Source organism: Anopheles stephensi, chromosome 2, assembly GCF_013141755.1.
Source record: "Anopheles stephensi strain Indian chromosome 2, UCI_ANSTEP_V1.0, whole genome shotgun sequence".
NCBI classification, from domain to species: domain Eukaryota; kingdom Metazoa; phylum Arthropoda; class Insecta; order Diptera; family Culicidae; genus Anopheles; species Anopheles stephensi.
This window is the reverse complement of record NC_050202.1, coordinates 74,967,804-74,994,896: the sequence shown is the minus strand read 5'-3', so window position 1 is coordinate 74,994,896 and position 27,093 is coordinate 74,967,804. Positions and strand designations below refer to the sequence as shown.

The 27,093-nt window shown below is 46.2% G+C and overlaps 1 protein-coding gene across 1 annotated transcript; it reads left to right on the top strand.

Moving 5' to 3' along the window:
• Positions 1-22,037: 22,037 nt before the first annotated feature.
• Positions 22,038-22,746, top strand: LOC118503562 (agglutinin-like protein ARB_02240). Its single transcript, XM_036036971.1, has 2 exons — positions 22,038-22,174; positions 22,235-22,746. The coding sequence occupies exons 1-2, from the start codon at positions 22,124-22,126 to the stop codon at positions 22,652-22,654; spliced, it is 471 nt and encodes a 156-aa protein (XP_035892864.1). The 5' UTR covers positions 22,038-22,123; the 3' UTR covers positions 22,655-22,746.
• Positions 22,747-27,093: the final 4,347 nt, after the last annotated feature.

Sequence of the window (27,093 nt, the reverse complement as noted above, 5' to 3'; positions counted from 1 at the left end):
TTGCTGATGCGTGGTCGTAATAGTGTGCGCCGTCTGCCCGTCTGAGCTGTGTTGCCCTGTAAAAGGGGAGAGTACTTTTTTCACGGCATGTGGCCACACTGCACCAGATAGGTTTTCCCTTCTCAATGCTTTCTTCTGCTCGGTCTGGGCTGTCCAAAAATGGCAAAATTCACACTCACCGTCTGCTGCTGGTGGTGCTATCGAGGGCGTTTATAGCGCTGCCTACGCCAACCAGGGTGCCGCTGCAGTGCCAAAAAGCTGACAGCTTACCAGTGCAGTTGTGGGGATGAGCTTTCTGTTTTTGCACTGCACTGGCCGGACCAGATTTATCACTCAGATTTAAAGAAGAAAAAAAAAACACGGTGAGCTGGACGAAACTGGCTTAAAATTGCGCTGCCGCTGACCGCGATCGAGTTTTGGGGCCGGGGTGAGGGTCCAACATGGTAAGAAAATTAATTATAACAATATCGTTTTATTACTTTTGACAGCTTTAGCTCGCTGGAAAGGAAATGGTTGCTTTTCGAGGGGTTTTTTGGCAGCTTGTAAAGGAGAAGCTCGTGGTCCTTGGTTCAACCGATGCAAATAGAACGAACGAACGAGCGATGCTGTGAATGCATCCGATGTCCACTTTTATGAGTGGTATAAATAGATTGCAGCTTGGTCTGTACGCGTGGCGCGTAGGCCGCAGAGAACCAGCTGTGAGTGATCTGGCCACTGCCGACATTGTAGTTTTCCTTGCTCGTACGTGTGACGATCGCTGGTTAACAGAGACAGAGCTTTTGGTGTACCATTTATCTACCAGCGTCAGTCGCTTGCCACACCGATGGGGAAGCGTGTGTGCGTTGCATTGTAGAGTGGCTGCACCGCAAAAAAAAAAGAAGTAAAAAGAACCCGGAAGAAGGAGGAGCTTCCTTCAAGGCAGACATAATAATAATTTTTTGACACACCTTTATTGTGTTTCTCAACACCCAGCCCACCGTGCATCACGAAGCAGCAACCCTGCGACACACTTGGCAAACATTTGTTGTCGTCGTGGGGTTGATTCCTGCGCCAATGCAGAACGTAACGCCACCGCGACAGTTTGTTGTTGTTGCGCCTGCTGGTCGAGGTGATCGTGGTGGTGGTAGGTCTGCTTTTGGTTCTGTGATTTGATATTCACAATTCCATTGTACACGCTCGGGCTCCCCACGGGGGTTTCAACGGGGCAAACACAGCGAAGAAAAGAAGGATGTGGCCACTGCACGCTGCCTTAACAATGTGTGCGAGATATGCAGGCCGTGTGTGGAGACGCGTTTATATTTATCACTCACTTGCTCGAACGCGCGCACGCCCGAACGGACCGAGCTAAATGGCAAACTCGAATGACTTTCGTTATCGTTGTAATATTCATGATCATGAATATTATCTGACGGTTCAACAGTTCGCAGTGCGTATCGTTTGATCGAAAATGACAATGTTCAACCTTGAGCGGGGTGTCGTTGTTCAGCGCTGGCTGGAGTGTGTTCGCGCTGGTTTGAATGTATTTTTTCCCCTTTCCTATCGAACCATCTTTTAATGGAGCATTAAATAAGGTCTCAAGGTAACAACAAAATTCAACGTGCGTAGTAGTGCTGGGAGACTTTGGGACTCGGAAAATTCGAAGAATTAATCTCTAAAAAGATTCGAATCGGATGGGATCCTTAATGACAGGCTAGAGTTCGATTTGGATTTGATTTGGGATTCGAATGTGATCCGATTGAGATGCGATTCGGGTTCAAATAAGGTTCAATTGGAATCCGATTTGGACACGATTGGGACTCGGTTAAAGTTTCATTGGAATTTGATAGGGATTCGATTAAGATTCCATTGGGATATGATCGGGATTCTATTAGGAATCGATAGGGATTCGATTGGGATTCGATTGGGATTCCATTAGGATTCGATTGGGATTCTATTGGGATTTGTTTGGGGTTCAATTTTGAATCTGATAATGATTGGATGGGAATCTCATTGGAATCCGATTTATATCCGATTGGGAATCAATTGGGGTTCGATTAAGATTCTATTGGGATTTGATTGAGATTCAATCGGGATCCTACTGGGATTCGATCGGGATTCCATTGGGATTTCATTGGGATCTAATAGGGATTCTATTGAGATTTCATTTAGCTATTAGGATTTGAATCCCCACTCAGCTCCATTTTTCCCATCACTACTGCGTAGAAGGATCCTTATGGGGGCTTGCGAAAAAAAACGCTTGTGTTGGTTAATTTAAAGTTGTAGGAGATTCATATTTTTTCTTCATTTTATCAGTGAGCAGAAAGATACGAAAATACGATCACGCTTTGAATGGACGCCTATGCAGCTTCAAACGTGCGCAGTAATTCGCGTATAATTCAATTCGCCCCGTCCGATTCGTTGAGTGATCGCAAACTCTTTCACGGCTTATGAATGAACCGAGCAAAGCCCATTCACGCCAGGCTTGACTTGCAAATTCGTCAAAGCAAGCGTGCCGGGTAAAGTGATCGCGCGAAGCGGACGGGCAAAAGCCCGTGTCGAAGCAAAGTTAGTTTTTTTTTGCGCTTCAATTACTGTCAAACAATGTTAGAACCAATATGGTAAATGAGGTGGCAGCAAATCGCAAACAACAAATCGACCCTAACGAGAACAAACACATTAGGGCTTTCGTTACGAGGCGCTGGCCAACGCTGCCCAGCAGAAGCTCGGGCAGCAGTTTAGACTTTTTGACAAGGAGCGTGACAGGATTGACTGTTTCATGTCGAACGAATGGCCGCATTACACTCTGCCTCGAGCCCGGGCATTAGGTAGCATGATTAATGAAGTTGGTTTTGTGTGCGGAGTTGTGTGCTGTTCGATGTTGCGCTTTTGCTTCGCGGACGATCGCTAAAATGACAGTCATCGATTCTGCGGGTTCGTCGCTTATGATTGAAGTCGTTTGATTTGAACACTTTTTTGCGATGGCCGGGCCGGGCGATTATCCGGCGCACTGTTGTTTCTGCTGGCCATTTCTGCTGCACAGCCTAGCCACCGTGCTCTTTCACAGGTTTATCCTCGCCATTGCATGAGTGTCGCAGTCGTCGTCGATCATCACGAAGCATACGGTTCGTGCGCTAATAACATAAATAAACGACCGGAAATGACACGTACTTGGGGAGGATCCCAGGTTTCGTTTCGGGAACGATGTGGATCGAGAAGGGAATCGCAAGGTAGGCGGAAACAGAAGGAAGAGAAGGAGATTCGTTCGTTCATTTTTAACTGAATTTACGACTGAATTCAGTACAGTTTGCCAGCGAGCGTACCGTACCGTGCATCAGTATGCCAGTGTTTTTTTTTGCAAACGGCAAAGATTTATTGCAATTATATGCAAGCAGAAGGACAATTAACCTTTTTTTATCTTCTTTCGAGCTTTGACAAGCACGTTGCACCAATGCACTGGTGGATTGTTACTTTACGATTTGTTTTCTTCAAGTAAGTTCCCGGGTTGATTGCGAAGCGATGTGAAGTGAGTCAGTCAAGTCAATTGTAGATGAACTAGATGAAGCAATGCAAATGGGCTCAGAGCGGATGCGTTGATTTTCATTTGCATAAACGCGATGAAATCATAGCAATTTCCGTACCGGTGCAAGCGGAATGATATGAGAAGAGGCACAGTAGGATCATTCCAATAGCTCCTTTATATTTAAAAAAGAGGCTCGTCAAATATGATTTTTTTAGAAGACTTCTTCCTGATTTTTATAGCAGTTGAAATAAAGTAACTGAAAAGCGATCGGTTTTTTCTACAACAGTCGTAAATTCATTTTATTGGCATATAAAGTAAATTATTTACCATTATGACAGTTGTTACTGCCGCTATAAACAGTACTCCCTCATGACCGTACCTGACGAGAATGCCCGGCTTGAGGCAACCGCGAACGGTCGTAAAACAAAGACACATCCCTCCCGAGTTTTCTCACGTAAATTAACATACGTTAAATCCCGGGAAGCGCACCAAACCTAACTGCACTACTCGTGTCTTAACCTCGTTTTCGAAGGCATCGTGTGCACTCGAGCTGGCGACAGCAAGTCGAACAAAAGTCGGCCCAAGGAGACTGAGACGATAACCGTCCCAGGGAGTGTGGCCACCGTTACCATTGATACTCTTACGGCGCGATACTACATACACACATGTGTCATTTACGAAAAGTTTCCCATGACGTCCAAACCAGCCAGCATGATGATGACCATAACCTCCCCCCAAACTCCCCACTTCGTTAAGTAAGTAGCTTCATTTTACACCCCAAATTTGAGCAAAGACACAGAGCTGCATTTAATAATTCGAAGAAACTCCCCTCCCGTGAAAAAAAGCGTAACCAATGCACTAACGCTTCAAGCATGGTTGAAGCCCCTTTCGGGGGAAAAAAAAATCGTTCGCTCGAGAAGTAGAAGAACGCTTCGAACCCGAAAGCTCTTTGCAGCATCCCAGCAGCCGGGCCGGTGAAGTGTACGGCAGGATGTACGGGGGCTTTTTTAGGGGCTCCCGGAAAACAAGAACTGAAGGGGAAAATAAACAAAGTTTTGAAAATCTTTAACCACTCTTTTGTGCAGAATGACCCTCACCTCAGCGGTTTACACTCAAGCTGTGTGCGATCGGGCGAAAACAAAAAAGACACCGTGTGTACTTGAATAAATCGCGGCTTAGAAAGAACCGCCCGATTCAATCAACTCGAAGCGTCGTTAAGTGCACCGCAACTGTACTGGGTTGGTGGTACACCAGAACAAGGACGGAAGTCGCAGCGAAGGTGGGATGGGTTGGATGGATGGAAGAAGGAGAAAATACTGTTATTGTTAATAATTTCTCAAACAGTTTACATCAGCTGGGGTTGTGCTAATGTGCTGCTTCCTACTGTACGATCTTACTGTAATTTTTGGTTTGTTTTAGCTTAAATATCTTTTGTAATCGTGAAGCTCCTTTTGCAGATTTTTATTCAATTCTTCCTATTTTTATTATCACTTTTTTAATATTTAAAGCGAAAATTGAAAAGGCAATTTAAAAACTAAACTAGATTAGCTAGGTACCGCTTTTCCTGCTACCACGAGCCAATCTTCGTCAGCCAGCCTACTAACTGGCAGGTTAATTTACATTCTCCCAGCAAAACGGTCCACGATCGAAAGAAAGGAACCAAAACCCATCGTTGAACGCTGGCGCATCTTGAAGCACCTTCACCATCGTCAACCGTGCCCAACTCGCTCTCGCACGGCCGAGCCGACCCGTTGAAGCGTTTAACTTTAAATTATGCGCACATGAGTAATTTCGAAATTTATTGGTATAATTTAAATTTTCAATTGTTCTATGGATGGCCATTAATCATTGTCAATTGCATCATTAGAAGCTGGCGCTGGACAGGTTTTAACGCCGTTCGACTTGCCACGACTGAAGCGCGATGGCTGTGAGCTTTCGGTGATGCACCGGGACGGTGAAGCATTCGCCGCACGTCGTGTGGCTTTTTTTTCGATGTCAAGCCTTCCTGACCTCTGACTGACGGATCTTAAACGATATCGGTCTCGGATCGCTCAAGGGGGTGGGAGCTCGCCGGACGCCATCAAGAAGGCCGATTAGTGGTATGGATTTTGGATATGTGGATGCAGTGTGCACCGTGAACAGAAACGGTTCAAGACGGTCTTTGTTTTTAACGTTTTTTTTTGGTGGTGCCTCGGAGAGATCTCTCGAGCAGAAGGCTACACTCTTCAGCGCCACTGTTTCGGAATTATGGCACTGCTCTCGAGCGGTGGACTGCTGCGACTTCGCGCTGGGGGCGTGTGAACTCGTCATTTCTTTTGTTTCGTGTCCCCAGTTCCACTTGGTCGAGCACGTCCAGGCACCGCGCAGTCGCAAATCAAGTCGATACAACACCGGTGGGGTGATGATGTCCGATGTCAAGTGGAAACCGTTCCGAAAATTGATTATGGTAATATTATGTGGGAAAGGGAATGCCTGCGAACCCGGGTGGATCAGAAGCGGCCCGACGTTGATGAAGCGTAAAAAAACAGTGCTCCTTACGCATGATCGCGTACGCGAACTGAAATCGATCCTCTCGGGCGAAGACAATGCGCAAACCCCGACGCCCGAAGCCTTGACACTTGCTCGCTGCCTACTTTGTGCGGTTGACGCGAAGACTTTGGATAAAAACTGCGCGTTTCTGCACCAGAACGAAGGCGCTCCTAAAGGTTCTGTCATTACACACACACACACACACACACACACACACACACACACTCTATACTCCCTTCCTAATGAGGCGCAATGAGGTTCTGCAGGCACGGGGCCAAAAGTCGCGCACGGCCGGACCGGATCGGATGTCTTCAGCGGCGGCAAATTAAATGTTGTAAAACACGCTTGTCTACAGCACTTACTTAGCATGCGGCAGTGTGCCGGGCCGCGAGTGTGAGTGCACTTGTTGGCTGGCCGCGTAAGAACAAGTTCGAGGTGTAGCAATGATTAAGCCTGCTTACCCGACGGTTGTGGCAGGTGGGTTGTTTTTAGCGCTCCGCCGTTTGGCGAATCGAGCTAAAGGGCAATTTAGCGTCCGGTATCGGGTTTATGTGCGAAATTATGACCGAACGATCGGTCGTCCAGCGTGGACGATGTTTGCCGTTGTCCGTTGGTTTTGTCAACCGACTGGTACACCACTTCACCATTGTCCTTATAAGGGGGAGATCGTGCGCCTCGCGAAGAGGGAAGAGATTCATGTGCTTCGTTGATATCCGATGGCTAGTGTCTAGGAGTGGCAGAAGGAGTGGTCTATTAGATGTAATTCGAGCTGCGTATGTGTACCTGTTGATGGTGTGCGGTTGGTGGGCAATTGGGTTTGGAACTGGGAGATGCAGGTATAGACAAATAAGGACATGGCGTCAGTAAATTGATCGCCGATTTAAATTACCGCGCAGGCAAAAAGGCTATGTGCTTCCTTCATTAACTGGAGTGGTGGAACGAGATGAAAATGCTTGAATGTTCAGTCTTCAATTTTATAATTTTTTTTATGAAGAATGTCGATTATAAGGCAAATAAATATGGGAAAATATTTTAAGAATTTATTTTTGAGGAGACAGCTATTTAGCCAAGCTTCTTCATCGATTATTTTTCCTTTTTCCTTACTACAACAACCACTGAAGGTCTCGGCAGGCCTGGTAGTCTGACTAGTCAGTTCTGTGTACGGGGAGGTGATCTGGGTGGGATTAAACTCTAGTCCTACTGTGTGAAGACCAGCGCCGTTATTGCTTCTGCCACCGGATCAAATATTTCCAGCTTCGGGTAAAGTCATGTCACAAAAATCCTGAAATGGCAACCCGAGACCTCTCGAGGTTGTAGTGCCAAATGAGATGAAGAGAAGTATTTATTGCCCCTTAACATATTTGATTATGAGTTAAAAATATTGATGAACTCTGTGCCTAAAAGTATTGTTCCTTAAAACGGTAGATCTTTATTACTGTAAGCGTCTTCTCCGAGCTCTCTTCCTTCGCCCTCTGTACTTGGCCGATATTTGTCCGAAGATAAATCACCACACATCGAATGAAATGTTTTCTTCCTCCCTTCATGTTCCGTATACTTTCAATGCAAATCCCGGTACTGCAGATGGCCCTTTACCGTACGATCCGGTACGGTGAAGCGGTACAGGACCTGAATCGGTAGAATCGGTTACCCACTGCCATGGATCGAATCGAGGTTATGTTTTCACTACACGTTCGGCCTTTTTTTTCGTCTTGCCTTCCCGATGCATTGTGAGGTTATGTTTGCTGTGCTTCTCTTGCAGACCGCACGGTATCCAAACGAATCGGTCGAGGTCGTGACCCGGGCTGGATGAGTGCGCTACCGGACGAACATTATTTTACGAGAAAATATTGTCAAAGCCGTCAAGGTTGGGAGTTTTATTTATTTATGCATTTGCATAATTATGTGCACATTATCGGGCCTGCCATTTTCGATTTCGGTCTCCGCTCTCCGTCCTGCCCATGGACGCCACGGTTAAGGTGGACCGCGGTGTGCTGAAAGTGTTGAGAGTTATCGAGAAGCTCGGACATTATGGTTTTTGGTCCATCTTGAGCCACGGCTGCGGTGTCTCGACCGGACACGGGTTGTTTTGTGGCTTTTCAATTGAATTATTTTCACTGTATCGGTAACTCGACATAACTGTTTGCCTTGCTGTGCCCTGTGTTGGAGAATTCAGCTACGGGCTTTTCTGCACCGCTGTAGTGTCTGACGGACCCTGCCCGAAAAGATCGCGTATAGCGCGAGGAGCGATGTCCGCAAGAAATCTGCATCTCCAACCGGTGTGTACACGTACGGTGGGCGTCCCGGACGAGGAACTTTGCACCGAACCACCGGGCGGTCCGAAGATGTAAAGAATGGTATATGCATTATGTGGCTAGCCAGCAGCAGCACTACAACACACTCGCCTGCCGTTGGCTGGGGCGCGCTGTAAAAAATGATGTTTTATCACGATTTCAATTCCGCGAAAGCTAATTGATAATTGCACGATTGACAAATTGAGCCGAAGCCTATTGACTTTTAAGTAAGCGCATGTTTTGATGGGTTTCGGGTTCCTCTGGTAGGAACTATCGAAGCCATCGAAATGCATCCCAAACGGTCCCGAGGAACTAACAACCGTGCTCGTCCCAGCCCAGTCATGCGGGCCAATGTTTGCATAGCGCATTGAGTTATGATGCTCTAAGCGTGCATACCGTACGATGTCCGATGGTCACCGGAAGAGGCAAAGAGAGAGGGAGAGCGGACAACCAAGCAAACTGATTGGAATGGTTGGAAGTTAGTGAGGGTCGCCTCTTTAACATATCCCCCTCCACACGGACTTTTCTTCGCCAACCTTCAGGGAAATAGTAAAAGGGTCACTTGTTCTGTGTGTGTGTGTGTTTCAGGTCGACTAGGTTTTGTGAATGTCGATATAGTTTTGCATATTTTATACCGCGGCCGCATCCCGGGGTCCCGTTCGTTACCGATCGGTCCCATCGGCATCGGCAAGAGATAAATGGTATGATACGCCTGGCGGGCATGATTTGAAATGATGGAGTCGTAGAGATGTTGTATTTCGGATGTTAACAAATGGCAAAGATCAATCGTACGAGAATTGAAAATAAATTATGGCTAGGTAAAAAAACCCCTCCCGGGAAAATCGTTGTCGCGTGCTTCGGCTGTTGTGGGTTAGATCGTTTGCTTTGATGATGCGATTGGGGAAAAGCAAGTTGCGATCGCTTACTGGTTTAGAGTACATTTTTTCAATTTACCCTTTTAATCACTCTCGTACCAGTTGAAGATTTAATTTTCCTGACAACTCCTCAAAATTTCTCAAAAAGGGGAAAAAAGCCCACCAAAATGCCACAACGAGCAAATGAAGTTGCTCGTCCGGCGAGGCGCACATGTGTGGCTGGACTCTCCCTTTTGGCGCACTGATTCCACTGTCATGTTCTGGCCCCGGGGGCGATCCATCGTGAAGGTAATCTGTCAAAACTAAGGAGGAAGAAAATAACCGACCGAAACACACACACACACATGCATGCTGCCAACATCTTCGTTCACCATCGGTCGGTAAGGACTCCCAAGTCCGTCCTTCCCTGTCCTGGCGGAGTATTGTGTGGTTGAATTATTTATTTATGCCCCACACTCTATGCTTCTTTTCCACGAGAATCACTTTATTAGCGTGCACTTTGGCTTCGTACGAGGCTTCGGCTGGGCGGAAGAACCTCACCGAACCGCTCCTTACGTTGGGTTAGGTCCACCCTCGTTTTTTTTTGCCGATGTACGCAACAATGGATACGGTCAAACGGTCATCATCATCATGCGCGCCGTACTTCTCCGTGTTTTTTTCTTTTTGCCATCCCGTATTGACGAAAAATGGCCTCACACCGAAAGGTGGGTACGGTACGGTATGGTTGGCCCTGTGGATAGCTCATAATTCACCCAAACACCGCACCCTGGACGGCGGCGCTGAGATACGGCGGATCGCACACTCCGGCTCCGCGATCGTGTGGATCTGGCGCGGTTCGCGATCGGTGTCTCGTGCGCGCCAGCATCACATCGATCCACTTTTCGCCCGGAGCCATGAAATCGGAATCGGATATGACATATGACCTTACCCTTCGCTGGAGGGAGAATCGTTTTCGCCAAACGATGAGCCCGGATTGCGTGTAGCGTGTACCGGTACACGACGGACGAAGGAAAGCTATCCCCACCCGCACGTTGGGCACGAGACCGTGAAGTGATTTTTCAATATCACACAACGCAACGGGAAAGGGATCGTGTGTGTGTGTGTGGATGGGAAGCAATTTAAGGAAAATGATCCCAGGATGGCCCCAGGATGCTTGGGAGCAGGGCAGTGTGTACCGAGGCATATGGTTCTAATGGTGGAGACGATCGCAAACACTATGGGCATTAGATGGGTGTTGGCCAAATTTAAAGTCGGTCGAATTCTTTCGCATTTTAAACTTAAAAATAATGCTCGCTAGTTTTTTAAACTTTTATGAGTAATGTTCATGTAGATTGTGTTGAAGTGAATTTTGTCCAACTCGCGGACCATTATTCACAGCGATAATCGTTCGGATTTGTGTACGCTAAACGTTTCCAACGATAGTACGATCCTACCGATGCAACCAGAGACCGATCACGAGCGATCGGTGCCGCGATCATATGTGTAATTATATAACATTTATTTTTCGCGCATTATCTTTCCCCATACGCTCGTCTTTGTGTTTGCTCATCAATCCATCATGATCATTTGATACTGTGCGAAAGGTTCTGCAGCTCTTCGCAAGACGGGCAACAGTTTGTAAGGAAAGTTGCATTATTCAAACCGTTCATGCGCACGGTAACGGAAACGATGCTCTGACCCTATTAACCATTGCCAGACGTCGCTCATAATTTGGTGCACCGTCGCTGGTGGTTGCTGTACCTAAGCAAAACAGCAAACCTCGTTGACGCCAGCTCTTTCCGTTCTGCGCGCGTGTTTGAGGTTAGAAGGTTTTTTTTTGTTCTGCTCAGTAAAAAATATTACAAAACACATTATGGGTGTTTTACCGTGCCGGAGAAACATTAGCGAAACAACATCACCGGGGTTGTTGGTTGGGCACGATTCGGTCGGGCACGATCTGCAAGGATGAAGCGTGTGAAAAGGCGTGAAATTAGATTAAATCCTTTCGTAAGCAAACAAACCATTAGCCACGATAATAACGGCGGACCCGTAAAAGGGTAGGACGGTCATGAAAGGTCTACTAGCCGCGGTGTTTGAGTTTGAGCGGTGTGCAAATAAGCGCAAAGTTTAACATAATTAATGGTTGAGTGGTGAAATTTTGGGATGCAATTTTTCGTTTGGAGGTTTCTTGCTGTTGCTGTTGCAATAAAAGTGTGGGAACATGTGTTAATTCGTGCTGAAAGGCGGTTGGAGTATTAAATTGATTAATGCTTTGATTGTTTGTATGATTTTTTGGGGAGTTTTGTATTTTGTTTTTTAATCTGTAATTTAAAAGGAGTACAGAACTTACCTTAATGTATTACGAACTCCGGGAGGTAAATTCGTAGCAAAGTAAATAACAAACCACGCACAGGCTCATCCTCGACAGAAGGCAAATGAATAAAAAGCGACAAATGATTGCCAGCCGCATCACAGCATCGTAGCGTTTTGCTACGATCGCAACATCGCACGAAATGCTTTCCAGAGAAAAACTATGCTCAATGATAGTTGGAGCACCGCGAGCTTCACGAGCGGGCACACCCATGTAGCGATGCGATTTTGCCGAACGAAGAAAAGGCACACCAACCAACCACAGGTCCCGTGGTGTAGCCGAGCCATTATATCAACCGGAAATTGTTGTCAAATCAAATTACAATATTTTATGTCTGATATTCTACGTTCCTTTCCTTCGCTGCTACGAAACAAAGCTCCTAGCAGCGGACGGGCTAACCGAGAGTCGGTGATACCGGTAGATGACGGTGATGCTGATGTTGACGGGAATAAATGGGACGCGCAGCGTGCGATTCAAATAAAATTTTCAAAGACCAATGTAGCAATAGGTACCGACCGAGTGACGGTAGAGGAACAAATAAAAATGACGCGGGAATAAAAAAACTTATGTGTGAACAAAAGTCACAATATTCACAGTCTCCGTATCGCGTGAGCCAGAACGCACCACCGTTCGCTGGTTGTGTCTGATTGGTGAATTATTAATGATTTTTTCCCCATCCCTCGAACGCTTAATCTGTGGAGCAGAATCCGAAATCGCGCAAAACACACCGGTTCGTCGCTTGCTGCCACGATCGCGAGAGAATGTGCTGAGTCTTTCGTTTGCCGGGCTCGATGAGTCAGCGTATTGCCCAACCTAGCTTGATCGATCGTCAGTCGATCACTCGGTATCACCGGGTGTCTCGAGTCCATTACCATGCCTACCAGATCGCAATCATTAAGATCTTCAACACTTTTTGAACTGATTTTGAATGTGATCTTGCTCGATCCTACCGTTGTCGGTTTCCCCCACAGCTACAAAGGGGCGTGGTAGACAGTGGCTTCCTGTTTGCTAGCATTGTGCCTGCACCGTACCATATCGCGGCTGAATGCAACTGCGGGAAATTTGCGAAGTAATGCTGCCAATTAGCAGCAGTTCACGATCACCTACGATTATTAAGCCATTTGTATTCATACTGCGAGATGCAGTTTTGCACCCAATCAGTCTGACTGCATCAGGCTCGCGAGATCTTTATCGCATCCTCCATCAGTCGCGACTCGGGTGTTGATCGGCCCGTTTGGACGTGCTTTCCAATCCCGTTGAGGTGAAGATCTTGTTTCGGGATCGATTAGCGCACGCAGCTGCGTTCGCGCGGGATAAAGATCTTAAAAACGCTCATTAGGAAATCAATCAATCAATTATCGCAATTATGATATTTCAACAACGGTCTCGCATGAATAATTACCAGCGTTCGGCACGCTACCACCTAATGCTTGCGGTGTCTTGTTCCGGTGGGGCGAGGTAAGAAAAACAGAAAAAGGGCTTCAAGTTTTAGGACCGTGAAAGGGTTCGGGTTCGTTGATGCGAGCGTACATCTAATGGACTTGTTTGCGAGCGAGCTCGTCAAATTCCCACACCCTGTCCGTGCGACTTGCCACGGTGTGTATTTTTTTTCGGTTGTGTGTGTGTGTTTGTCTCCCTCCAGGGCAACCAGGGGAACAGAACGAAAGAACATCAATCTATCCATCGGTGGTTTTTTGACGGTTCCTACTTAGCGTTGGAAGGATTTCTGCCGTACAAGGTACAAACCGATCTGGCAGCAGCTTGACTAGCGACAGCGAGATGATACATACCATCGCTTTGGGGAGGTTGAGATGATAGCTTAAATACATACGTGAGATGAAACTCGATAGGAGTAGCCGAAAGCGTGAGCCGGCTAACACCCTCGCCACTGGGTGCTAGCGAGCAGGACAGGTTGCCGGGGGTGATGAGGGACGATTGCCAACTTCTGAATCGATCACCTGCTGGCCTAGAAGAGGGGGCTATTCTAGAAACCGACCCAACACCGAACCGACCCGGGAACACTAATTAGCGTACCGTGGTGGATCGCTTTGAAAGGCATCAATCATCGTTTTTTTTTTTCGGGGAGCGAATGGAGAAACTACCGAGCGAGATTGGAGTTTGGGAGCCCCTTGGCTACATTTGGAGGCATCCTCCCGATTGACTGGCGATGTCTGGTGCGGACCGGGAGATTTGTGGCCTCGCCGCTGGACGCTGGGGATGCGCTGTTCGATGAAAAATTTTAATTAATATCTACCGGTACCGGTGCCTTGTTTTTAACCCGTGCGGGGACGCGCGCCAGGGACCTGGGGACGGGCTGTCATACGGGCTCAAATCCGGGGAACCGGATTACATGCGCTGGACAAGGGCATTAGAAAGCTTTATCTGATTTGTGCATAATTTTACAGCACATACGCATACGGGTTTGGGATGGATTAGCGGAGCGGAGTGGAGCGTAACTGACACCGCGATTTAGAGCAAATTCAATCTCCACAGCTTGACGCGTGACCGGTGACTGGTGGTCCACGCAATTAGTCCTGAAGGGATAGCCGGTAAATTGGAGTGTTGAAGCTGAAGGTTTCTTAAAAGTTTTAGTATATTTTAGCTAACTCTTCAAGCGTCATAATGATATCAATAGAGCCGATAGTGGGAAACGGAATGTAAAGAATGCATCCATTCCGATTCTGCGGAGAGTCCAGGTTTCACTTCGCTCGGCACCAGGCATGTGAAACCGGGAGCCAAACATAGTATTCTAATCTACTCGCAATCAGGCTGCGGGTTTGGAAATCGGCACAATAAATCATCCACGCACTCTCGCGCCCTGCCATCCAAACCACGGCTGGCAATAAATTCAGTCTGCACAGTTCGGTTGTCCCTTGCCCCGACCAGCCAACGGTATTGGCTCGGATGGTTCCGGTGGACCTTGGCCGCTCAACAGCTGATGTAGCTACTGGCAGTGCGAGATAAACCTCAGCGAAGGTCCCATCGCTGTGTCGAGTGCCCGTGCCTGGTTCGTTTTCATCGAATCGCGATCGAGTCCCGCGTTGGAGCGCTGCATTCATTAATATGCACCCGGGTTAATGACGCACCGGCGGTACACAAATGACAACTTTGTAGCTGCGTGTGTAAATCTATCAACCTGTCAATATTCATAACGAACTGTTCAATCTTTTGGGGAGCTACTTCTTATGCTTCTCAGATGACACTTTTACCCGTGCTGGGGACACTGGGCAAACGAAAAGGGGATTCCTGTTACCTGTTGGCTGGTCAGCCTCCGGTAAAAGATTGATTACCAAATGCCTCGGAGAAATGCCAGCGTTTGGAAAACAAATTTCGAATCCAACTCCAGCTCGATTCGAGTGCAGATGCTCGGTGGCGTAGAATAGGGGGTAGAAACTCATGCCTGAGCTGTAACCGTTGAGATGCATCTCTTGCAGCTTATCTGGCCGAAGGCTATGCAAGGGACCATCATGCATCTTGCTGCCATGCGCTTGGACCAAGCAACTTGGATTTGTCTTAATTCCTGGGCTGCATTCCCGTCTGCCGCCCGCAAACAAGAAACCGTAAACATGCGCTTCGGATGTCAATTACTTTTCATTTCGTGGACACGTGGACACGCCGGGACGCTTAACGGTGGATCCTGCATGTGTTAAAATTTGTCCCTCGGGCGACACTTGTGAGCGGATCGTTTTAGAACTGGTTTCTCGGGATGCACACGGGATGGAAAGTAACGTGAACGCGAAGAAACGGGCGACTGACACGGGACCGGAGGCCCGAATACACATAAGTGAACGAGCATCATAAAACGGTGACACTTAAGCGCTTATTACGGTGCGCGTGTTGTCGAGAGGGATGTAATTTCCTCGTATTATTGAATATTATAGCTAATAAAAACTGTGAATATTTGGACCGCCGTTTGGGGGGAGTTGAACGGACGTTTGCTTTGTGCGATAATGAAGTTTATAATGGAGGAAAATGAATTTGGGAGACTTGAATGTATAGTTGAAGAAAATATCGAGAAGAACTATAAATGTGAACTGTAAGAGAGAACTTTGGGTAGGATGACTTCTAATAATACGCTAGATGAACCAGTAAAATTGGATCAAAACATTCATCCACAACGTGATAATGCAAATGACGTCAGGTCACTCGCTCACCACCACATCAACCAGGCCGTGGCAGGCCAATGACGCTGACATTCGCTATTAATACTTAAACTCAATTACACAAATTACATGCCCACCGTAATGCTATTTGAATGTGCAGCCCTCTCCCAAATCTACACCACGTACGGTGTCACGTTTTAAGCTTGCCGGTTTCATGCGTTTATTTTTGGTTCCCCCATCGGTCCAGAGCCAGCGAGCGGGGCTTAATCCACTACCCGGTGTCGTCGTGTGCGTGCTCGTCAATATGCCCGCAGGACTGGAGCGAGCTGGGGTTTGTTTTGCACCGCATCCTGTGCCAATAATAAACGGGAGCGCAGGTAAAAACGTGCCGATGTCCAGACCAACCGAGGACCGTTCCGCATTATCCGGCACGAGTCCTTCTTTTGTATGCTGTTGCTCCTATGACGTCAATCGAGCACGCTACCCAGGGTTTCGGCTCGCGTGTAAGGACCTCGTTGCATCGTGCAACGATGCGTGTGGCTGCTGGCGGTGGGCACTTTGTAAATTGCATCCTTTACCGCTAAGGACATTAGGGAGATGGGGGGTGGGGGTATGGAAGTCAAGGACTGGGCAGTCTCCGTCACGGTCAGGGTTTCGGGCATGTCAAGTGCAAATGTGTGTGCGACATTGTGGTTGTCGAAGGGGGGCCAAGATGGTAGCAGCTGAATCGGCGGGCAGCTGATTCTGGGAGAGAGAGAGAGAGCGAGTGTCTGGGTTGCCCGAAGCCCGGCCGGCTTTCGTAGTGTGTGGGTTCATTCATAAAATTGCTGCCCATTCGCGAACCTCACGCTGGTGTCGGTGTTTCGTGTTAAGGATTTGGTGGCGTAGTGTGTGTGTGACACACAGTACGGTGTGTAAAACTTTGAATTTACCCCTCCGAAAAAGTCAATGCACAATACACAGGCGCCCTAAACATACGCACACTCACACACACCAAACCACCCTGTTTACCTTCCGAAGAAATGACGTCAATAAAATGGCCGACCCGAAATCGGAGGCAATACGTACAAGGGCGCACGTCTAGAACGTACTAGGCGTCGCCGCCTCCCAAACCCTCCCCACTCCAAATTCTTCGTCCTCGAAACTCGCCCGTTGTGAAATTGAAGAATGAAATATCGATTTTCGTGTTCGCCAGGCCAGGACCTTACTCGCCCCGCACTTCGCTTGGGGTTTGTTGGTTTTGTTGTTGTAACTCACACTAGCGTTTCGTCAAGGTCATTGCTACTTGTTGATTCGGTACATCCAGAACGGGGACGCATACATACGTGCGGAGACAAAAATCCTGGCCGGGTCTGGGAGACCTTCCGCAGGGCAGCGAGACTGCGCAAAAATGGGCTGAAGTTCAGGGATACCGTGCCAGGAATTCTGGCCCGGCCGGTAGCAAAACTGGAATTGAATGGAAACGGAAACAAATTACCTCCAGTGCAACCTGTGACGTAAGCCGGGCGGATTACTATGCATTCACCGAGATGCCGAGAGCCGTGTAGATTAGAAACCATTATCGGTACACCCTCTGAGGTGACTTTAGCCAATAGCCGGAAGTACGTCACGGCTGGAAGTGGTGTATTTTTTTTTTTTTTTTGGAAGCTCAAAATAAGGCATGGAGCTAGGTGGATAGGTATTTTTCGGCCGAGATAAATTAGATGAACGGTAACTTAATTCGGCCATCCAGGAATTTTATTTCCTTTTCGGCGTTAATCGTTTGGGTTTCCTAGCAAGCTCCAAGTTCTATATTTATTTTAAATTGGAAAAAAGAGTCAATGTAATTTTCCTTTAATGCTGAAATAGCTAGCAGTACGTCAAAGGCTCCCGGGAAGGATAGGAAATTGTGTGCATTGCTCTGTAATAACTGCCTAGACTGGTGACTGTAAGGACTAATGATGGCTAAAATGCCTCTGAAGCTTCAACTTTAAATCAACTTAGACTCAATTTTAAAGAATGTTTTCGTATCATGAAAATAAGAGCTCACGAAAGGCCACCCTATGAATGATCCTGGTCAAAATGAGTATCAGAATTTGGTGGAGTAGTTTCGCGTAGAATGGAGCAATGCAGAATTCTTTGGACACGACTCGAATAATTCCAAACAGTCCCGGCATTCTGTTTGAAATAAGCAGAAGAATTCTAGTCTACTTCAGAATTTCTTAGGATTCTTCTTCTTTGGCCTAACGACCGCTTAGGTCATGCCTGCCATTTCTGGTTAACTAGACTTAATGATATCAAGTAGTTAGATCGTCAGTCCTCAAACATTCGTCTATCTACTCCGAATATCCCAAAATCAATGGATTGCACCGAAGAAAAGACATATTCCTTCCTGCTGCTTGCCTTGTGTGGTAATAAATGCGCTTCTTCTTGATCCCAAAGGAAAAAACAAAAAAACCAAAATAGGAACTTGTTGAGCAACTCTATGCCTTATCAACGTCCTGCGGTGCAGCTAACGACCAATCGGACCAATGCCACCAATGGGCGGTGTGTGTGTGTGTTTGTGATTATTTCTTTCAAAAACTGCATTTCGGCAATAAAAAAAAACGGTTAAGATTCCAATGCCGATTGTCCAGCAGCGAACACGTGCTAGTGGCAAGCAGCGCGGTGAGCTATGTCGTAAAGCGTGGGGCGGATTTTGATTTTGAAGAAAGGCAGCGAAAAACAAAGATTAGACAAATTAATGCACGTTAGCCCTGTCGAAGAAGAAGAAAAAAAAAACGAGCGGAAACATCCTACCGCGCTCAAACGGTCGGTTCCGGATGGACCTGGAATCCTGAAAAGTATGCTTATTAAAAATCATTTTACACCCATTCACTGTCGCCTCGTTTGACTCGTCGGGTACGGTTTTATTGTTCCGTGTGTTTATTTTCGGCTCTGGTGAATGTTGAGGACCGCGCAGGTGACAAGTGGACACTGGGATTGGTTAATTTGTTTGTTTACATATTCTGTAAACTTCTTTAAACTGTCTTTATTAACCGCAGAGTTTGTAAATTTTAAACTCTTACATGAACGCTCAGTTTCATCTTCATCAACCACAACTAAGCAGCAGCAACTCAAAAACCAACAATCCGACCAAATCCCGACTGCCAAAGTTTTTGTGGTCCTCGCACATCCACCAGCAATAAAACGGCTAGACGCCTTTGAAACAATTCGTTAGCACCCCAGGTAGCTCATATAAATAATAAAAAAAGAAAACAAATGTTGCGACATAAAACCAACAGCTCGATAACAAGAGGCACCAACAAAAAAAAAAAAATGGCCCAATAGGCCTCAATCGACATCCGATTGGGGTCCGGTTGGATGGCACAGAGTGTGTGGACCCCCTGTTGTTACGAAGCGGTACACTAACCCCCAGCAAGTGAGTGAACAGCTTATCAGCGGTTTGTCTTGGTGCAGATCGGGCCGGCCAGATTATGGCGCGAGTGCCAGAATCCGCGGTTTTATGAAAAATTTCAGCTCATTTAAAGCCAATTAAAAACAGTCAAATTGTGTTATTAGCCGGGCTGATTCACGGCAATCTTGTGTTGAAGGTGGAGAAAGGATCAGGTTGAGATATGGATCGCGTGACAGAACATGCGGTGCTAACGGAGGCTTATCGCTGGTCGGCGATCTTGGACGGCAAAGAGGGGGATTTATCTGACAAATGTTGGGATGCCTTGGGCTTGGATTTTAAGCCCTTGAACACCGAACAACCCAACGGGGCAAAGATGAAAGCAATATCAAAGGGCACCCGCAGAAGGTTGGTTACGGTTAATGTTGTCACGGGACAGCGCTAAAAAGGGCATCTATCTCGAACGATCAATAGAAGAAATGCGATCGATCCAAATCAGTCCCAAAAGCCCGACCGATGATCGGGCATGTTACAAGATAAATTCCGATTATCTTTTGGAAAACCCTTTTTTTGTTTCGAACGCACCCATGTAGTTAGGGGTAGCTGGGGTCTGAGCTCTTGAAGGTGAGAGCAGTTTTAATTCGTGTCGTACCATGGCTGACAGGGCTCGTTTCGGTGCGTGTCGGGCGCGTTATGCACGTCCGATGCTAATTATGACATAATTTACGGCTTGTTGCGGTTTGCAGCTAACGATCGGCGTGTCATTTTTTTGTTCGGCGTTCCACGTCTTCGTTACAGACACGGGTTCGGGTTTATAGCATCAGTTCGGGCAGAGTCAGAGCGCGAAAAGGGGGTAGAAAAAAGAAATGATCAATATTTTCAAACAATCAACACACACACCTGCCAGACGGCGGAGTGCGTGCGGCATGTCTGTGTTACGGTCTGGACCGTGCATTTCTCGTGCTCGTTTGGATGTGCTTCACCGAAAACAAGCTGCCAAATAGCTGTCGAATGATCGTCAAACGATCGCTGTTGACAGACCGTCCGGAAACGCTTGCATTACGGTTGCTGGAGCAGGTTCCTTTTCCGATGCTTTGTGGGGGTGAAGATGCACCGGCCGGGTCGGACTGTGTCACGCGGGAACCCGGTGGAATGGAACGGCTCGGGTAAAACATCACCTAAATTTGCATACTAATCGTCGGCGTAATTAGATGACGAAATGTTAATGAACCCCACGGGGATGCTTTCCGCGCTGCCGCTTTCCACCCCGGTCGGCCAATCAGTCCCGGTCGGGCAGGAAAAGCGGTCAAACACGTACTGGCGGGCGTTATCGCCGTTGTTATACCGGCGATAACTGCCGTTGTCGACTGTCCGTTTTATTGGGAGTTCGATGATCATCGAAAATATTTCGATCGATTCGATCGGGCTCCTTCTGCCTGCGGTGCGTACCAAGAATGCACCAGGCCCTTGCGACATTTCGGGGCCGCGGTCCGGGCCCGTTGGCTGTATTTTATTTCGATATAATTACGCAAAATCGACCAAAAATGCATGTTCTCTGCTTCGGTTCATGGTTGGAAGCTATCGTTATCGTTTGTTCGCCAGCTCTTTAGCGTGCTTGTGGGCAGGGAATTGGGACAGCATTTTTTTGGTTTGTTTTGTTTTTGGAGCAATATAATTTACCCTCCAAACCGGAGGCTCGACTCATTAGATTCGTTAGTTTAGCATATCGTGCCTAGGGTGAGGACAGGAAAGGGAAGGAAGTCATGTCGTTTGGCATTTGCCGGGCCGAACGATGCACCGTATCGTGGTTGATTAAATTTACGATGCACTTTGTTTGTTTTAGTGGCGGAAAATGGCAGCGAACTTTATGGGACGCTGGCATGTGCGGTGTATGACGGTTGGCATAAGAAAAGTGATGGTAGCAGTTCGTCCAGATGAAGGTAAATTTGCAATTTGCTGTATGTTGTGATCGTAAATCGTATTTGCTGTATGTTGTGCCACAGACGTCATATAGCACATCATGAGTTGTTAAATATTTGAATTGCAATTTGTTTCTTTCTTTAAGCTTGTACAGTGCAAAGATTAACTATAGCTGCTCTTGGTAGTTATTGTAATAAAATAAATATTTAAAGAGAAGTACAAGGAGTAAAACATCAGAAATATTAGTTATTAGTAAGCAGAATTCCCCTGGACTACTCCAGACTTTCTAGTGGATGCATCAAAGCCTCGCTCAATCTCAATTTTCTGCCTACCATAGCTCCTTTATCTTTGTTGAAGGACTTAAAAGGCTTGTCAAGCTAGGCCGTTTGGAGTCATTCTCTGGAGACTCCGGGATCCGGATCTACCATTTTCTTTCAATTTTGTGATGATTTTATGAATTTTGGACTGGGCTGGGAAGGGCTCTTCAATCGGCGTACTTTGAGATTCTGGATGTTCTTTATAGCTTCGCCTTTCGTATTGAAGTGAAGTGAGTTGAGGAAGCTTCGTCTCCCCTTCTTCATATTCCTTTGCTTGGCGTTACGAACTCTTAAGTCATACATGCCATTTCTGGTCTACTAGACTTATTGATGGAGACTAGGATATTGATGGAACTGGATAGTCTGTTCTCACTACGGGGCGGACGGTTGTGAATGGGAATTGAACCCCAGTCCTGATGTGTGAAGGTCTTGACCACCAGGCCATCCCTTCGTCTGTCAATAAGGTTTGAATAATTTAAGTCTGAGTTCAACACACCCAGGAATATTTATATTAACTTTTATTCGTTCCAATTAGCAAGCTGTTTAGTTCAAAGGTCGGGTATTTCAGATGTTTCTTCATATGTTTTATTTCTCACAGACTTTATCCATATTATTTATTAATGAACATTTTGTTTTATATCTATGTTATGCACTGTATTAGTAAGGTGATAAATTAGAGTTGGGAAAAATTTACATAGAATTCACGTGCTCTTCACCGTTAGAATCAACTGCTGGACACTGTTTATTCAGCTGTTATGGCTTCAAACTCGGAACTGAAGTGGCTAGAGAGCTGTATAAATTGTTTCACCCTTTTAGAAGCCACTCAGTCACATTTGAACCACTAAAGTGAAAACAAGCATACTAAAATGCATCTACGAAAAATTTCTGTTTCCATTGTTTTGGCGTTCTTTTGCACGGTAAATATTAAAACTTGATTATTAGTATTTAGTAGTTCAATAATCGTTTGCTTCCCCTAGCTGCTGGTGACAGATGCACTGACAATCCAGGAACTAAGAGCACAAATTGCACAGCAGCGCATAGCGCAACGGTACGGCATTACAACAACTAGCGAAGCAACGACCACCGCTAGTAGCGATTCTGCCACTACTACGTCCTCTGCGACAACTTCCGAAAGCTCAGCCAATACGACATCTTCCGATAGCACTACAACGACAGAGTCCACTACAGAAGCTGAATCGACGACTGCCGACAGTACTACTGAGGCAGCAACGACTACATCCGAATCCAGCACAACCGCCGACTCATCCAGCACAACCGCCGACTCATCTAGCACAGGAACGACAAGCGTTGAAGATGGACTAATCGCTCAATATCGTGACCAGGTACGACAGGAAGCTATTGCACGTGCTTTGGCAAGGGCGGCCGCATTAGGGTGATTTTTTCTTCGTCTGGAAATTATTTCACTAATATGAAACTTATAAATTTCTAAAATAAAAAAGAGTAGCTGTTGATTCCAAGCAAAACCACAGACGGAAGCCGTTTTTGTTGGGTACGTTCTTAATCAAATCTAACTAAAACGCAGCATGGATTCCAGCACAGAAGAGCAATTCGCTGGACAGCATCCGATTACTCGCGCTCGTCGGAACGCTCTGACTTTGCCGAACGAAATCGAAACATCGCTCCGAGGGTAAGGACACTTGTCGGCCGGGTAGAGCTGAGATTGGTTTTAGCATAGCGCTGGCAAGAACTTCAGGGAAATGCCGTACACCGTTTGGTTCGAACGAGGAAGGGAACCCAAAAAAAAAACCACACAACCACTGAATCGATTTCGCTTTTTTCTCATCGCCTCCAACCAACTAGCTGTGTAACTGCGGAGCTCAGAGGATCAGAGAGAGCGAGTGCGATCGGGACGATGGGCTACGTACGGTTGGCTGCGCTTACAAGATGATACCGCGGCCCGTAATAAAACACGATGAAGTGAATTTTAATGAATATTATTTATGTACGTTGTTTTTATTTATACACATTTTAAACACAGAAATCAACATCGTATATGCAAATAATAAATAATCATACATACAGAGCAAGAAACAGCTCGCGAAGTAACGAAAATTGTTCTCGTTTCAGGGCCGAAAACCATTTGCCGGGTTAAAAGCACTCCGCCCGCCAAGCTTGTCTTCCTCGACGGTTCGTTCCTTCGAAGCTGGTACGAAAGCTTCTCTTTAGCCGGGTTATAGTGCCACGGTGATATTCTTGCGTTGAAATCATCGGTTTAATCTTTCTTTTCGGGTTCGATTTTTGCTTTGGCGAGAACGGAGCGGAGCGGAGTGTACGGTTGCGTTGCCCGCTTCAACCGGATCGACAGACAATCTGACATGGCCCATGGCAAACGGTCAGACTGTGGTGCTGGTGCTTGGTTGTTTTTTTGCGATGTTTTAAGGTTGGCCAGCGATGCACCGTTCGTTATGAAACGATACAAATAATAGTACAAATAACGTGACAGTGCGCCGCGCCGGAAATGCAATAAATCATCTGTGAAGCGCTGGAACTGAGGCTGGAGTGAAGATTAGCTAAAGAGTGTGACGGGTTTTTGGTGAATTTAGTTTTAAAAACTCCTCGTTATCGTTTCTGGCTATAAAGAGTGTGATGAAACTGTAGCTTTATTAGTGTTTTCTTGTTTTATGATAATTTTCGCTTTACCACCAAATAAAAGTGCAAGTTTCAATGCGATGCATTCAACACAATAAAAGTGTGTAAAGAAGGGCGATCTTACCACGTTCAATTTGCTTTGAATAATTTGTTTCCCCCATCTACCATTCAGCCGATCGACCGTACTGAATTGAATTAAGCAATGGCAAACAATTGTATGCAAATTAATTAGCATCTCCTTACCGTACTCCGTTGCAAGCCACCGCCCGCCTGCCGATGCAATTTGGAATGCAGACCCGTACGGTATTCGGAGCGTTGAAGTATCGGTTTTTCTGTTTGCCGTTTGTCCCTTTTGCGCCTTTTGTCTTGTGTTGCTTTGGCGCTTTAAGCCGTGTTTTTTTTTATCGATCTGTTTCACTCAAAACAAGGGGAAGGCATTTATGTCGTAAGAACAATTTATGACATCACCTTAAAAAGGATCAACGGGAAATGTGTGTGTCTGTGTGTGTGTGTCAAGAGTGTTAAGCGGGCCAGTCCGATCCGAACGGATCGCCATACATGTTTGCCACATTCTTTGACGACCCCGTGATTGAGATGTTGTGCCTTTCGGTACCTTTCGATGTTGAAGAGTGAAGAAGAAAGAGGTCCGAAAAGCGATGTGGTTGAGTGGTGAGAAGTTTGGGATTCGATCGGTGGCGTTTAAAATAAATTTTAAATTTAAAAGGTTTTAGGACTAGGGGTTTCTGAATTGAAGAATTGCTTACATTTCATTCATCTCGCACATGTTCCGTACCGTACCGAACCGCGCCAGAATCGATGGAAATTCGATCAGCCTTTCAAAGTGTTCTTAAAATGCTTCCCTTCACTGGTCCGTCGGTCCATCAAGCTCGAAAGACCCCCAAAAAACTAAAAACAAATGGCGACGAACGCATCAAAAAGTCGAGAGAGAAAAACAAAACCCAACACTCGATTGATCGAACGGTCCCAGGACAGACCGTTAGTAGCGAGTGAGTGGTCCGGTAAAGATTGGCCAATAAAATGATTACCTTAAGACAAGGATTAGTGACGGATGTCACTCAGTCTCGGGGGTTGCCCGCGAGGTCAGTTATCGATTGAAAGCGGAGCAGAGTTACAAATGCACCGTACACACAAGCGGCTTAACTTTGGAGTGAAATATCAAATTCCAATTCAATTCACTTCAGTGTCTTAAGTTGGGGGAGAGCTTGCTTGGTGAGTGGATCAAACAGATATAACTCAATAAGAGAGAAAAAGATTATGATGATGGAATCATATGACTTTGGAACAGGATTTATAGAAGTTGATGAAGAACATTGAGAAACATTTTAAGGAATGATTTTTTTTTAATTAATTTAAAGCTCTTAAAGTACCCACCAATACAAATCGTCAAAAACTTAATGAGCCTTTTCCATCCTCAATCCGCAAACAAAATGCTAAATTCCCCATCCAACTACCTGCTACCATTTCCAGCAAACAGGCGAACCATCAACAACCAATTAATGGACCGCCATTTGTTTTCCTTTCGATTAGCTACTTACAACATAATTACGCGGCCACTACTTACCTTACCAGCCCCGGCCCAACACTTCCTTCAGTTTGCAATCAGCAGCGGTAGCAAACAAATGGGCTCGAAATTCTGTACAGTTCCGTGTTATGGTTTCGCATTCTTCGGTCGTCTAAATTTTTGACCCGCTTTGCTACCGGTTACCTCCACCCGATTACCCAGGAGGGGGGGAGGGGAGGAGGTGACTATCACCACGGTGCACCACGGTGAAATGTGTGCCCTTCGGCAGCCAATTAAAATCAGCGCCATAACGCTAGAACTAGAAATAAATTTTTGCAATCAACGCTCGACTGCCGGCCGCGTTGCCGGGTGTCCTCCGACACGGGCGAGCTCCACAGTGGCGGGATCTAGTTTGTAACATAAATTAATGAACCGATTTCCCGGAGTTACCAACCCCCACTCCCCCCCCCCCCCCCATACGGAACGGGAACCATTTCTCTCGTGCAATCGATCCGCAAACCCCATTCGCGCCTCCCGGATTTGCTGATAAATGCAGCTTAATTTAATCGAATTACTTAACCGCGCCTCCCTTCGCAAACGGCGAGTCACGAATGCAGTGTCAAGGCGTTGCCGGAGGGCCGTACGCTGGTTGTCGGGGTTGTGCGTATCGGGTGGGTTTTTTTTTGTTATTGTCAAAGACTCGGGCTGAAGCGGTTCAGATGTCCTTGCCTGCTAAGATTTTTTCAATATTTTCTCCAAGAGATGAGTATGAGCATATGACAATACGGCGTCAAGCCGTTATACTAAAAATATAAAAAATAAAATAAATAAGACGAGTATAAGCATGAGAAAGAGTTGAATAAAAGACTTCCTGAGGTGCATGAAAATTTGACAGACAGTACCTTAAAAATCTATAGAAATTTTTAATTTCATATAAGAGTGAATAAGTTTCAACTTTAAGGATCTAATCCGGTCCTCAACTCAAGTGGGGTTCGGTGTTACGCAGATTTGAAAATTTGACAGTACTAGGAGTTTATGACATGGGTTTAATTCTTGAGTTTATAAAACTCGTTACAATCGGCGTTTTGCTCAAATAAAAAAAAACCAAAAGAATTTTGAGTATTTTACAAAAAGTGGAATAATTTCGTATAAAATGTATGAAATATTAAATTATCTCTTAATATGAAACATAAACGATAAGATAAGCAATCGTTGAATTTCGCGAATCTGGTCCACATCATCTCATGTCTTTGAACTTATCTGAAGCTCAAATTGGACCAACATCTCCGGAACACAGGCACTGTCACACAAAATAGAACATTAAATCTTTTGCTATTTGCATGAAACCGGGACGTAAATCTTAACCTCGTGCCACCGCGTTCGCGTAACGGAAGCATCCGTTAAACGTTCTCGGCTTGCCACTGTCCAAAAAGTGTCGCAGCCAGCCAGCACGTAGACAAAACGACGACGGACGGGCTGGTTAAAAAATGTTACTATTGCGATCCGTTAACCGGCCAGCGAGCCAGCCAGCTAACCGTGGAATGATTTATCGCGGGATGTACAAGACCTGACACCGACCAGGGGCGATGAGGCTTTGGTTTGGTAATAATTCATTAACGGGTGTAGAAGCTGCACTTGCTCGGTTGCAGCATGCAATGGCTGGACTACTGCCGGCTTGGCTGTAAACATTTCGGAAGGGGAATG